This window comes from Lytechinus variegatus, chromosome 1 (genome assembly GCF_018143015.1).
Source record: "Lytechinus variegatus isolate NC3 chromosome 1, Lvar_3.0, whole genome shotgun sequence".
In the NCBI taxonomy this organism is placed as follows: Eukaryota; Metazoa; Echinodermata; class Echinoidea; order Temnopleuroida; family Toxopneustidae; genus Lytechinus; species Lytechinus variegatus.
The window spans coordinates 55769800-55783537 of record NC_054740.1 but is presented as its reverse complement, the minus strand read 5'-3'; the positions used below and the strand labels follow the sequence as shown (position 1 = coordinate 55783537).

Genomic DNA, 13738 nt, shown 5'->3' with positions numbered 1-13738 from the left:
CTGTATATCAATATTATGCAGGATGAAATTCTAGACAAAAAGGGAGGTGAGAAATCTTTAAAGCAAGGTGTGAGAGATGCTATGAGTGTGCAAAGCCCCTGAAGCCTGAATAGGAGAAACAAAATTATAGACACTACAGCTTTTCCGCCAAGTCTGTGTAGATGAGGAAAGTGATGGGTTGTGGGACGGAATGACCGGCAGGTGTATTGCCTGCCTGCCCCCTTTGGTATTAATCTCCGATCAATCCACAGGCTTTTAATTTTGTCCCATTAATCCTCTAGTCTGGGTAACAAAATTGCGAAATTATTCTCCATAAATTTGTCGTCCATGAGCTATGCAGCTGGGACAAAGGCCCATCTCTCTTGGTAATTCCTAACAAATTGAAATTATTCTGATCCTTTAGGGGTGGGAATAATTCCCTTCCAGGAATTTCAAAGTAAAAGCAATCTAGACAGCTTCAACGCAAATAATATTTCCAAGGCTGGACTTCAGTGGGTTCTTGATTTGTGCTAGAAGCTATTTAGTGGAGAAGCAGGGTGGATTAAATATGTAAGGAAATTTATAACCAACCTTGAAAACCTCTACAATGTTAATTTCAAGGTTTTGATGCATAAATCCAGAGCGGATATATAATAGAGTCCAACCAAACATAAGATTTACTTCTAAACCTTGTAGATTTGAATTCAAACTCACAACTTTAGATTTGAATTTATATTGTTCAAGGATTAATCAAATACTTTTTGATAAAAAAATCCAATGTTTAGCTGGTTTTTATATATACCAATTTATATATTACAATCTTTTTCTTTTTCAAACACGATTTTTTTTTTAAATTGAAAATCATAAGCTATTTTGATGCTTCAGACAATAATCTCGTTCGTATCACTTAAATCCCCTCATGTTATCCTATTGAGCTCTGTATCACCAATGCCCAAGAAACAAGAAATGCCTTTCTTTGTTTATATGGTAGATGAGTTGGCATATCATTTTGAACGTGAAAGTAAGGTAGTTAACTGCAGTTATAATGGAGAGTACTATTTTCATATATTTCTAAAATGTCATCAGCGTAATAATATCATAATTTTATCACATTTTCAAGCCTATCACCAACTCCCCCAGTCTTCATGTCTAAGCATCTTTCCTTCATGAATACTAATGTTTGATAAAATCAAATGGCATTCAAGCAACTGAATAATGCTGCGAAGTACCGACAAAAATGCTTTTCATTGGCATTTCCCCTGAGTATCTAAATATAGTCCACTAAGATTGCCAGTAATGAATAGAGTATTCCAAATGAATACAATATCATCACCGATCTTTAATATAGCCATCTAAAAATGAATGACGTAAAAACCACTGTATCAAGAATAAAATGTCATCCTTCTTGATGCTTGAATGTTAAGAAACCATGCTGAACCAGATGGCAACTGGAAATTGTCAATCAAATCATACAGAAAAATTAAATTTGAAATGGGATTTGACAGTAGAAAAAAAATCATGTTATAACTGATCTTTCACAGGCAATATAAGAATGAAATGCTATAAAATTCATTAATTACTTGTATCAGCAATGATGTTCTTGCAAGTACTACCTCCCGCCCCCCATCAAAAGAAATGATTTCTTGCAAGATGTGTTTTCATGTGAACGCAAACCCCTTTCATAATACCAATACACACATCAGTAAAGATGGCAAACAAATTTTGCAAGTGCATAAGTCAAAAGATGTTTCAGAATTATACATGAAAATGATGATTTGAATGAGGAAACCATAAGAAAGAAATGTGGCAGAAGAGCTTAGAGGGGAATGAAGACGTAAAATGCACATCTCATTAAAGGTCAAGTCCACCTCAGAAAAATGTTGATTTGAATCAATAGAGAAAAATCAGACAAGCAAAATGCTAAAAATTTCATCAAAATCGGATGTAAAATAAGAAAGTTATGACATTTCAAAGTTTCGCTTATTTTCAACAAAATAGTTATATGAACGAGCCAGTTACGTCCAAATGAGAGAGTCGATGATGTCACACACTCACTATTCCTTTTGTTTTTTATTGTTTGAATTATGCATTATTTCAATTTTTACGAATTTGACAATTAGGACCTCCTTGCCTGAAGCACAAAATATTAAAATAATGGAATTCCATGTGCTTAGGGAGGAATGAAACTTCATTTTACATGACAATGACGAGAAAATCAATATATTTCATATTTCATATAATAAAATACAAAAGAAATAGTGAGTGAGTGATGTCATCAACTCTCTCATTTGGATGTAACTGGCTCGTTCATATAACTATTTTATTGAAAATAAGTGAAAATTTTAAAATGCCATAACTTTCGTATTTTACATCCGATTTTGATGAAATTTTCAGTGTTGTGCTTGTTGAATTTTTGTCTTTTTATTCAAATCAAGTTTTTGTTGGGGTGGACTTGTCCTTTAAGGTTGGAATAAACCGCTTTTGGGCCATTTCACAATCTCAACATTGTCATTATGATAACTACATGGTTCAGCAGCCTATATCATGGTAATTACAATAATGGCAAAGTTACAAAGTTGTAAACTTTTATGAAACTGGCACTAGGTCATCTATGGATGGTGTTGGAGACTCTTCTTACCATATCAGATTCCTTCTTGAATACATTAAAGAATCATGATCAAAATGAACAGAAACAGGTCGGGTGCACGTCCTGCTCTTGTAGTCATATGATAATATATACAGTGAACTCTCCAAAGGGGTATTATTGTTTCCAAGCCTGAATCTGAGCCTCTTAAATTCCCAAAAAGTTTGCGTTGATGACATTTCATCATAAATATCTGGTTTTTCCTTTGCATCGGGTGAATCTGTCCATATCGACTACCTGGGGTAATGATTGGTGTATATTATCAGACATTTTATTACTCCAGTGTAATCACAACACATTTATTTTACACTTTTGGTGTTAGGTTCAATCTCTAGGGTGTGATTTTAACACCTAGGCCCTGTTTCATAAAGGACTTGCAACTGCTGTAACTTTGCCAAATTATGGCAACTACCATGGTAACCTTGATTCTGATTGGCTGCTGAGCCTTGTTACCATGGTAGTTGCCATTATGACAAAGTTACAACAGTCGCAAGTCCTTTATGAAAAGGGCCTCCAGATGGGGTGGCCCTATTGGGACATCAACCAGTGTCACTATTAACACCTCAGTTTTATTAGTATGATGTCGTAATCTAAGGTAGATTGTAAAGAAGTGTGATAAATGGTTTTTGCTATTTCAAAAGTCAGAAGACACTCAGGGATACTAGACATGGCTGAGAGGGCAAACTAAACCTTTGACACAAGTCAAGTCAATTCAAGGGAGGCGATTAAAGCCGACAATGCATACAAGGCCACCGAGGATTGTTGGTAAGTAGAGCTTCAAAGCCCCCAAGCATTGATGAAAGGATCTTGAAGGCATAGCCGACATCTAAACCGATTCAAGTCCATGCTAGTTACATTCAAGCCCCAGACGGAGCAGCCGGAATAGCATACTTGAATATGGATGAGAGAATGTTTGTCTCGTCTGAATGTCACTCATGGCTCGCATTACAAACAAACATTGCCATACTCTGACTTTCTTGAAAAAAACAATATGCATAAAACTTTTATCAAGGATATTGGAATGGTATTGTATGACAGTTGTGAAAAGCTTAAAGTATTGCTGTAAATCAATAGATCCACCCTAACAAAGAATGTAGCCTGAATTTTGGAGAAACAAAGGGCTGCGTTTATGCCACCTCAACCCAGAATCATGATTTGAATCACGATTTGAATCATGATTCAAAACAGCAACATGAATCACGACCCAACAGAATCAGCGTTTATACGACCATCTTTCTAACGCTGTTTCTCCCTGAATTTGGGCCGATCCAGTGCGCATCACAGTGTGCAGTTTGACCCAGGAAGTATAGGTCAACATTTTCGCGCGTGTTTCTAACTTCAAGTCGGCTGCTAGATTTTTGCTGCCGCCCGAGCTAACGCTCGATCGTTTGTGCAACGTTTACTCGGCTTCCAAAAAATAAATCTTTTACTTCCAGAATTCCGTGTATTGTACCTTGTATTGTTTTTGTTTACTTGTATTCAATCTTGTCGGTTCATCGAAAATGGTGTTCGGTAACCGTAGTACTGGGCACAAATTCTGTTAATTTTGTCTCGACAGGCGGTGCCACATCTCCGTAGAAATCCCTCCCTCGCAAGCGCCGCTGAAAGGGATTCGTAGATCGTCTTATTTCTGTGAATCCCGGTAAGGGATGCTTTTGCTTCAGGCCAAAGCACAAGCAGAGCCCTGAGTTCGTCGTCAGTCCAATTTGTGCCTTTGGAACTTGAAGATATGATTGATGAAAACAATGAAATATACAAATGACGCTACAGTACAACCCCGGGGGTACAATACACAGAATGATAATTCCTAAACGCACGTGACAATTGGCATATACCGGTACTAGTACACTGGCAATACTGCTACACGAAAATTAACCTGCACGAAACACAGCGCGCGCCTTTGAGTCGAACCCGGAAGAAGCACGACACAATGACGTCATAGAATCCTGATTCAAATCACGATATCGTTTATACGACCTTTTTCGTTCGTGATTCTACAGAAACGTCTTTCCAAACGCCCCTTTTTCCGTGTTTCATGTTTGTGATTTGAAAGACGTTTATTTCCACTTTCGACTAAACGCAATCGTGATTCTGCAGAATCGTGATTTGAATCATGATTCTAATCATGATTCTAGGGTAAAAAAGTGTCGAATAAACACACCCAAAGTCGCTGATGAAAACCTCCCAGAGACTTTAGTACAGGTGACTCAGGGTGAGGATAAGGACTGCAAAACTTGGCCTTGACTACATCCTATAAAGAAACCTAGCAAGGTATGAAATACATATACATTTTTTTCAAGACGTACCTTTCAAATCATTCATCAACTTTTCTATCTGCCAAACATTTGTCTTAAAAAGAGTCATTAATTGCATATAAATTTTACAATAAAACCTTAGAGGTATTATACTTGCAATGAAGATCATTGATCAACTTTTCTATCTGCCAAACATTTGTCTTAAAAAGAGTCATTAATTGCATACAAATTTTACAATAAAACCTTAGAGGTATTATACTTGCAATGAAGATAGTTTTTCCTTCAAAATATATAAAGATGAATTTCTGATCAGAAAGGAATTTTGGGGAATATTAGACAAGTTTGATCAAGATGTCTGGGTGATGTTTTCGCGCTCTGGAGGGATCCTTCTGGGTCATGTATCTTCTTTGTCGTGTTTGTCGATATCACCTATCTCCTGGCTACTCTAGAGGACAGCAGCCCTGAGGAGTCGGGCTCCCTGGAGGTTCCCTTAACGGTAAACGATCGATCACCACCGGAAGGTGTGAGGGGAGAATTCAAGCTTTAAGTGCTTGTATCAACTCCCGACCTTACCCTTTTACCTCCTCTCTACACAAGAGCGAGTGGGATCGGTTAAAAGCAGAGCAACCTGGATTTGTTAAGTCATACTTCACAAAGAGCAACTAAAACTAGACGTTCCACCTTTTTACTCTTGTCCTTTTATCTCCATCACCAAACTTCCATTTCTTTCTTTTCTAAATCTAAACGCTACACCCCTCATCTTCCTCTCATGTGTTTACCTTTCTTCCTTCCATCATTCTTTCAATTTTACACCATTCACAGTACTTCTCTTCCTTTTCTGGCCTCCGCACTTTTTCCAGTGTTTTTGGTGTTGGAAATGGGGATGACCACGTAAAGCCTCCATAAAGCTAAATACATATTTAACCTCGATTGTTTTGCATTCCGCCTGAAGGCTGATGGGTTTGTGCACTTGAGACTACCGTACTTTACTCGACTCAGATCCAGGTCATGTTCAAATCTAAGCTGTTTATTTCTCGATATAAGCTTCTGATGGCCACCTTCATGAATCACTGCCTGCTCAAGATAATTTCAAATTATTCAGCGGTGTGCATATTTTTTCTCTCGCTCTCGATTATAAACACTGTACAAACCCTGCTTAAAATTTCACGCATGTCGATTATGCCCATTTTCTCGCTCTAAAATCTCGCTTTAAAATTTCAAGCACGTTGATTAAGCCAATCACTTCAACAATTATTGTTTTAAATTTCAAACAAATTGTAGTTAAAAATGTAAACAATATCAAAAATGTATAAAAAATTGTTTAAAAGTTTAAATAAATTATAAGAGTGATAGGCTAATGCAACATGCTTCAAATTTAAAAAAGTGTTTTTTACAGTGAAGTGCGTACACTGTAAAAACAAAGGTGTTGATTTAACACTAGCCCCGAATCTTTATATGTCCACACCAGAGAAGTATTGAAACAACACCAGTTTAGAATCAAACTGATGCTGTTTTAATACTAATTGGTGTTGTACAAACACCTACGTATCTGGTGTGGACATACATAGATTCCGGGCTGGTGTTAAATCAACGCCAGTTTTTGCAGTGTATATCTGCTCTGGTACTACCTCCCTTCCCTCTTCTCCCTTCGTCTTCCTTCTCCCCTGAGCTTTACCTGTATCTACGATATGTTGTAAAAATAAAGCCCTGAACAAATTGCTCCTCAAAATCATTATTCAGCCCTTTAAAAATGAGAAATATAGTGGCCGGAACCATCCAAATTTCATCCCATATTATAACCATCTCCCAAGGATATTGTTGAAATTATGATTTCTTTTTCAATTAGATATCTTTGAAAGTGTCAGCACAAATTTTCCTTTCCTGGGGGATGGTCTCCATCCACAGAACATATCCATACTACACACACCAAGTTTAAGGATTCGTTTTTACTATGAAAATTTTAGGATTCTTTTTTTTTATTATGACCTCAATTGTTTGATAACCAATGACTGCAGGAGCTTTCCAGCTTTGAATGAGCAAAACCAGAATACCCAGTCATTTAGTTCCATTTTTGTTCAATTTTGTTTATTTCCATATTACCATTCACATCTGCATCACAAATCCAATACATTTCTAAATTCTACGATTTGAGGTAACTTACCAGACCATGTAATTTCATTCAAAGTGAGTAAATATCTTACCTGTAAAGACAAAAAAAAAAGAAGACAAAAATATCAGAAGTTGGTTTGGTGAAATTTGAAAATTCTAGCATGGCTCTGCTTTGAGTTTTCATCCTCACTTCATGCAACTATCATCAACTCTACAATTATTACTAAGTATTTAAAGTGATGGTTTAACATTGGTTTGACTTTTAAAAAATCTGAGCTAGAAGGTCACACTTGTCACCTGTGTCTGTGATATGTTCCAAAAATGAAGCCCAGAAAAAATTGCGTTCGAAAATGATTATTTAGTGCTTCAAAAATTGAAATAAAAAGTGACTGGAAACACCATCTTAATTTAATCCCATACACTAATGTGTACTATTTAGGTGTCTATAAGATGCCTATTTACAAAATCGGGGTTTGCCTTGTAGTTTTAGCTTTTCATTCTCAGTAATGGTTGTTTTCAGGGTTTATTAGTTCTAATACATGCACTTGTACACATGTTTCATCTTGGTTTGAGAATTTTTTAAATCAGCTGCTCACAAAGTTAAACAATACCTTTAACTTTCTACAATCATTAACAAATAAATATGCAGCATTGTTCTTGATAATTATAAGCAAATATTTCTCCGTAAAAATATTTTCAAGATTTTTTATCACAAGTATCCAGCTGATTCACAAGTTATTATATTCTCAATTATAGGCCTCAGTTTTGCTTTCAGAGAGATCAGGCCTATTATACACACACAAGTAACTCCTTTCACAATGGTGGCATCTGAAATCTTAAAGGTAAATGCCAGTTTTGGTAACGATCTCAATGACTTTTTACAGAATCCAATATAATGAGCACCCAAGTGTCTGTTTATATGAATAAAAACGATGTGCCGAAGGATTCTGGAAGAAATTGTGTAATTGCAGAGAAATAAGCAAAATAAGCGCGGATTCTGGCACTTCCGTTGGGTCTTTATTCCAGCAATATAATATACACTGTCCCACGTGTGCCTATCTGTGTTGGCGATCTTCAGTTTGATTGTTTTTCAGCTTAGATTTAATGATTTCACAAAGTTCAGTTTATGTAACTGTACCAGATCTAGATCGACGATGATATAGTAATACTTAACCTTGGTTTTACAGACTTTCTCACAAAATCAGTGTTTTACTGCAACTACTGCAATTTAGCTTTAAGAAAACTGAAATTACTGAGAAAAAACACACCAATTCATGACACAGAAAAACAAGGTCGAGTAATATTGAAGCTTTGTTTTGCTAACGGACAAGATTTGTCAAAAAGTGGAACTTTATTGAAACTCAAGATGCCGTAGACATCACTTTACGAGAGATCTGTTTCTATGTATAATTCAAGACTGAAGACTATATTTCTTCAATATCTCCATCTGCCATTCCAAGACATGGCCTTTATGATTGATCTTCTCATGTAAACTGAATGGATAATAGATTCCCTCGAGGGATGCTCCGAGCAATCCATATAAAATGCTCATCATATTGATGTCTAGATGATAGGCACTGACACTGCAATATGAGAAAGGGGCGATGCCAAGACTCTATATGCTAAGACAGTGCACAGAGCGTAAGATGGTAGTACGGTGCAGTGTCAGGTGGTATTGGGGTAGTATCAGGATGAATTGATTGACAGCATAAATGGAGGGGGGGAGGGGTTGATGAGGATGCATTGGTGCACCTTATGACAAACATGATATGCGTTACTTTGGGGGAATTAACCCTGAAAACGGATGCCTGCAGCATTTAAAATGCTCTGCAGAGCAGTTTCAAAGAGCAAAACCTTCCGGCGATTCTTGGAATTCGGGGACGAACACATGAGGTGGTTATCCATCAGTCTGAGTCTACAACATCTCACGATTCTATCCCGATGAGCCCTAGGAAAGACAGAAGCCTTCAGACCTCAGAAACCTGTCTCCATCATCATGAGTTGGAGAATTATTGCTCCAGCATGGACCCTTGCACTAAGAAGCATTCTTTTTGATAGCTTGCAATTGGTAATATCATGAATAAAATTATAAATGGACACAAACTTGGGTGTATCCTTCTTGCAAATTTAGCTGGATATTATTACATTATCAATTTTGATAATAATATGCATTTATGTAGCCTGCTATTTTACAGATAATCTGAAGATTTTGATCAAAGAATAGTAAATGTTTCGCTATTGAATACGCTCCCGGGATTGTTCAGATTGGGATAGGTCATCGGAAAGAAACTCTGGTTGGTCTAGACACACCTACAGCATGCACTACAACGAAAGGGCAGTGAGAACTGCTCCGTTGGTCAACAAGAAGTGTACTCGTCCTTGAAGAGGCAGTTCTGACGCATGACCCCTCTGCCTCTCTGCGATGTCCCAACTGCCCAGTAGAGGGTACGCAGTTCAACACGAGTGAACATGCATGACTAGATCGAGGCACTATGACGTCTCTAAAACAATTGTGCTTTGGGGTCAATACAAACACAGAAAGGCAACTTTGGGAAAGGGATTGATAGGCATGGGATAGTTGGAACCTGTGCTCATTTAATGCACATTTCAATGAAACGATGATACATGGTAGACATGTACGGATTATTTTGTTTGTTTGCTTGGCAAAAGTTTGCACAGATATGAAACAATATGTACAGACAGACAAAACTCAAAGCCACAAGCCTTTGGTTAGAATAAAACGTACTAAACTTGTTTGAATTCAAAGCCTAGTGGGGACTGAATAAAATTGTGTAATATTATGACAAGACGAAACCTAATTGAGCAAAGTTAGAACTTATGCTTGCCTTTTTTAATGATCCATTTTTTTTTCCAAATCAGAGTCTGTGCCTGCTGACTAGCAAATATGCTTGAAACTAATAGCATCTATTTAAAGGTAAATGCTAGTTTTGGTAACGATATCAAAATGAGTTCGTATAGAATCCAATGAAATAACCACCAAAGTGTATAAATAAAACGTATGTGCCAAAGGATTCTGGAAAAAATTGTGTAATTGCTGAGAAATCAGCAAATAAGCACAGGATTCGGGTAGAGCGTCGGGCCCGAATTCAAAGCAATAATTAAACACTGTCCAACGTGCGCTTATCTGCGTTGGGGATCTTCGGTGTAAACATTTTCAGCGTAGATTTCAAGATTTCACAAAGTTCAGTTTATGTAACTGTACCAGATCTAGATCTTCGATGATATACTGACAATTAAGCCTTGTTTTACAGACTTTCTCATGAAATCAGTGTTTACTGCAACTACTGGAATTTCTCTTTAATTCATAGGACACTGACATATTCTTCAATACAAATTCGTCTCCTTAAAAACTCTACACATTTTAGAACTATTAAAGGAAAACACAGGACTTTTTTACCAATCAGTAAAGCGATTAATACGCCTTTTGCCTAATATTTCTCCAAACGCGATTGCATTTTGCCATTAAATCTCCAAGTTCTAATGCATCAATTGAAATCATCATTGACATTTACACACAATACCCGGGGAATTTAATCCATTTTACTGTCTTTAACATCTCTAATCATACGACCCCACAAACTATATTTTCTTCCTTATCATTAGACTTGTTCCATCGCTTCAGGAAAGGCAATTATGAAGCTGTATCATCGGTTTACTGACATCTAATCAATCAAATCGAATACAACTCTTCAGATCAGTATGCTAGTCTGAATAGTGAAACCACAAAATTGATCCAAAATTGCATTTCTAAGGAACTTTTCATATCGAAAAGACTCCATTCCACCCTTTTAATAAAAGTGTCATCTTTTATAAGAACATCCTGTCAAAATTTTGCGGAGGATGACCATGTTTGCTCGTTAGTGGGCTTGGAAGTCTTTATGATGATTGAGGCAAGATTTCAAATGGAGGGAAAGTTACAGCTTTAAGGGATAAAGAAAAGTTGGTCAATTATAAGCACGATTATCAGATGAGGCAGAAAGTTATTAAAGTTATTTGATTAAAATCAAATAAAAAAAATATTTGAACTCAATGTAGGCCAATCTATGAAAAAAACAGGATCTCAAAATGAAGTTACATCTAGGGCCTTTTCACACGTGAATCTTGAATAATCATTGTAATGATGACCATTGCAGTTAATCTTTCGAATCATCGGACCTTTCACACACTCACTCTAAAACTGTGATTTGAAGTAAACCATACAGATATAGCACTTATATGTATATCAGATTCGGATGAAGCTGCCAATGAAAATCTGGTAAGTGTGACATCCAGGGACAATATTTCTTATAGTTTAGCATGTAAGGAGGACAGTCTACCAACCCATCAGGGGGAAAACAGCCTAAATGTGGTTACAAAAGGTTAATTTGATACGAAGAACTGTATAGATACAACAACCAACCTCACTTACTTTCATAAAGATAAGAAAAAGAGACTTTCTTGTAATACAAACAGCCCCGTATAAATCCAATTCACAGGGAAAACAGCCAGGAGGGCTGTTCCAAAAGGGGTGGTAAAACAAAATGTTTTTTTTCTCCCCAATAGAGATGTCAAATGACAACTATCGCACCAGCATCAAGGGTAGACTAAAAGGGAGATGATACTGCAAAAAAACAATCGAGTTACACTCAGGCTTTTGGCTGTTTGTATAAATCGAATGACAGCCCGTCCCCTACGTTGTGTCTACCCCAGCTGTCGCCATCGTGCAATCGAGCATCGTCGTCATCGGCAACCCGAACTCTTGATACCATCGATAAGTGTTGGGGGTTTATACAAATGATGACAGCCTCGGTAAAAGGACTGGACCAACAAGTGTTTACTTTGACCTGCATTTAGACCAAAATCATCTTTATACATCAACAAACCCAAACATCAGGATTTTAGAAAACATTTAAAGAAAATACAAATAGCATCACAATATGGATTGCAAATTTACTTCAGTGTATTATTTGAATGGATATTTTATCAAAGTTTACCCTCAAATCACACATACAGAAAAAAAATCACAATATAAACAAATTCAACGATAATTTCGGAAAGGTGCAAGAGAACACAAATTGTTGTCGAAGATGAATGAGTGGAAATAACCAAATATTGAAATACATTGATCTTCCATATATTTTAAGTTCCATCAAAGTCATATTTCTCTATCATGCTGGTTTAAGCAAATGAGTACAAACCATTTCATAAATAGGGAAAAGAGTAATGTACGACCCTAATTTAGTAGGATGTGTGTCTCTATTGGTAAAGCTAAATGATGATGCAAATAATAACAAACAATTATATAGTTTGCAGTGAAATTCCTACCCACCCCCATAATTACAAATCATTTTCAATGCGCCTGAGAAAAAAAATATATATACCTATCAGTCAGGGGGAAAAGTAATAAAAAGAATATCACTGCTGCTTGCTTCTTTTCATCATATGAACAGGGGGGGGGGCTTAACAGATTTGCCGTTTTTAAGACGATGCATCTGATGAAAGTAAAAAAGGCGTGTATAATATCTTCTCAAGCTGGAGCCCAATGTAAGAGCTCCGACGAAGGATGGATTCAAAGTGGGAAAGATAGCCAAAACAACAATTGTAAGTGATAGGTGCATCGTCTTTGAGTGGGAGACTAACCATCGGCTGACCCGCCTCGTTCCGTATCGGTTTTGCTCATTTATAGGAACTCCTGAGGCTACCGTAGAAAGGTGAGGCAGGTTGGGAGTAAACAGGTGGCGAGTATGGCGGAGGAGTGCTAACATGCTACTGAGATAGAATACTACTCAATGAAACCTGTTGAAAAGGATATTACAAAGAATTAAGAATACACCAAAATAAATGGTGTGGGACTAACAGATTAAATTCCTGGAAATAAAAAAAGAGGGAAATTCTATTCCAGCTCTGATATCGATCATAAAATGAAATCAAAACAGAATCAAATGAATGTTATGATCCAAATGATTCTTGAATGGCAAAAATGTAATTGTAGGATTTTTTTATTTTCCAGGAATTCAATCTATGAATCTTATTTCATCATTTCTTGAGCTGCATTCACTGTATATACTCTAGTATAATAACAGAATCATGTTAAACAGTGCCTGCTAGGAGAAGTTTTCGGAACTCGCGTGGCTACCCTGGGTAAAATATGACATTATTATTATTATTATTATCATTATTACTGTGTTTACTATCTATAGATTTTTATCAAGTGATTTGAGTTTTGGGTGGAAAATGAAGCGAGAATGACCGCAGTATCGCATCTCATTTCACTCCTTTTGCTTTGACAGCGGAGGTAATCAATTGCTTTTTGATCAATAACAAACTTCAATAAGACACTCTTCAACATCAAAATAACCGTTTAATTGGTAATACTATCTCCGTTCTTTCTGTTCAACAAGAGAATAGGACTCGGGTATGCCAAGATTGAATGGGATAGGTTTGATTTTGATAAACAGAGTTATAAGGTTACAGCTGAACTTTCGGCGAGCAAGAATTAGGCATGACCAGTGACGCACAAAGAAGGACAATTCTTAGGTTTCCGTTTGTATGACTCGTATAATTAGTAAAAATACAGTTGCAGAAAGATCTCATTAAGATATTAACATAGAAACCAAAGAGTAACATGTTCTCAAATTCAAATATTAATAATATTTAATTCTGTTTTCCCTAAATTCCTAAAAAAAAATAGTCCACACTTCTATCTCTCTTTAAAAAATGTGAAATGCTCGAATCACCAAAGAAGTCCTAT

The 13738-nt window shown here is 36.5% G+C and overlaps 1 protein-coding gene across 2 annotated transcripts in view; it reads right to left on the bottom strand.

The window, feature by feature from the left end:
• Positions 1 to 6478: 6478 nt before the first annotated feature.
• Positions 6479 to 13738, bottom strand: part of LOC121417463 — a 46800-nt gene continuing 39540 nt past the window's right edge. For both annotated transcript variants that reach the window (XM_041611181.1, XM_041611189.1), the window contains one exon: positions 6479 to 7079. In XM_041611181.1, the coding sequence (XP_041467115.1) occupies positions 6993 to 7079 (87 nt within the window). In that variant the 3' untranslated portion in view covers positions 6479 to 6992. The remainder of the gene's footprint in view (positions 7080 to 13738) is intronic.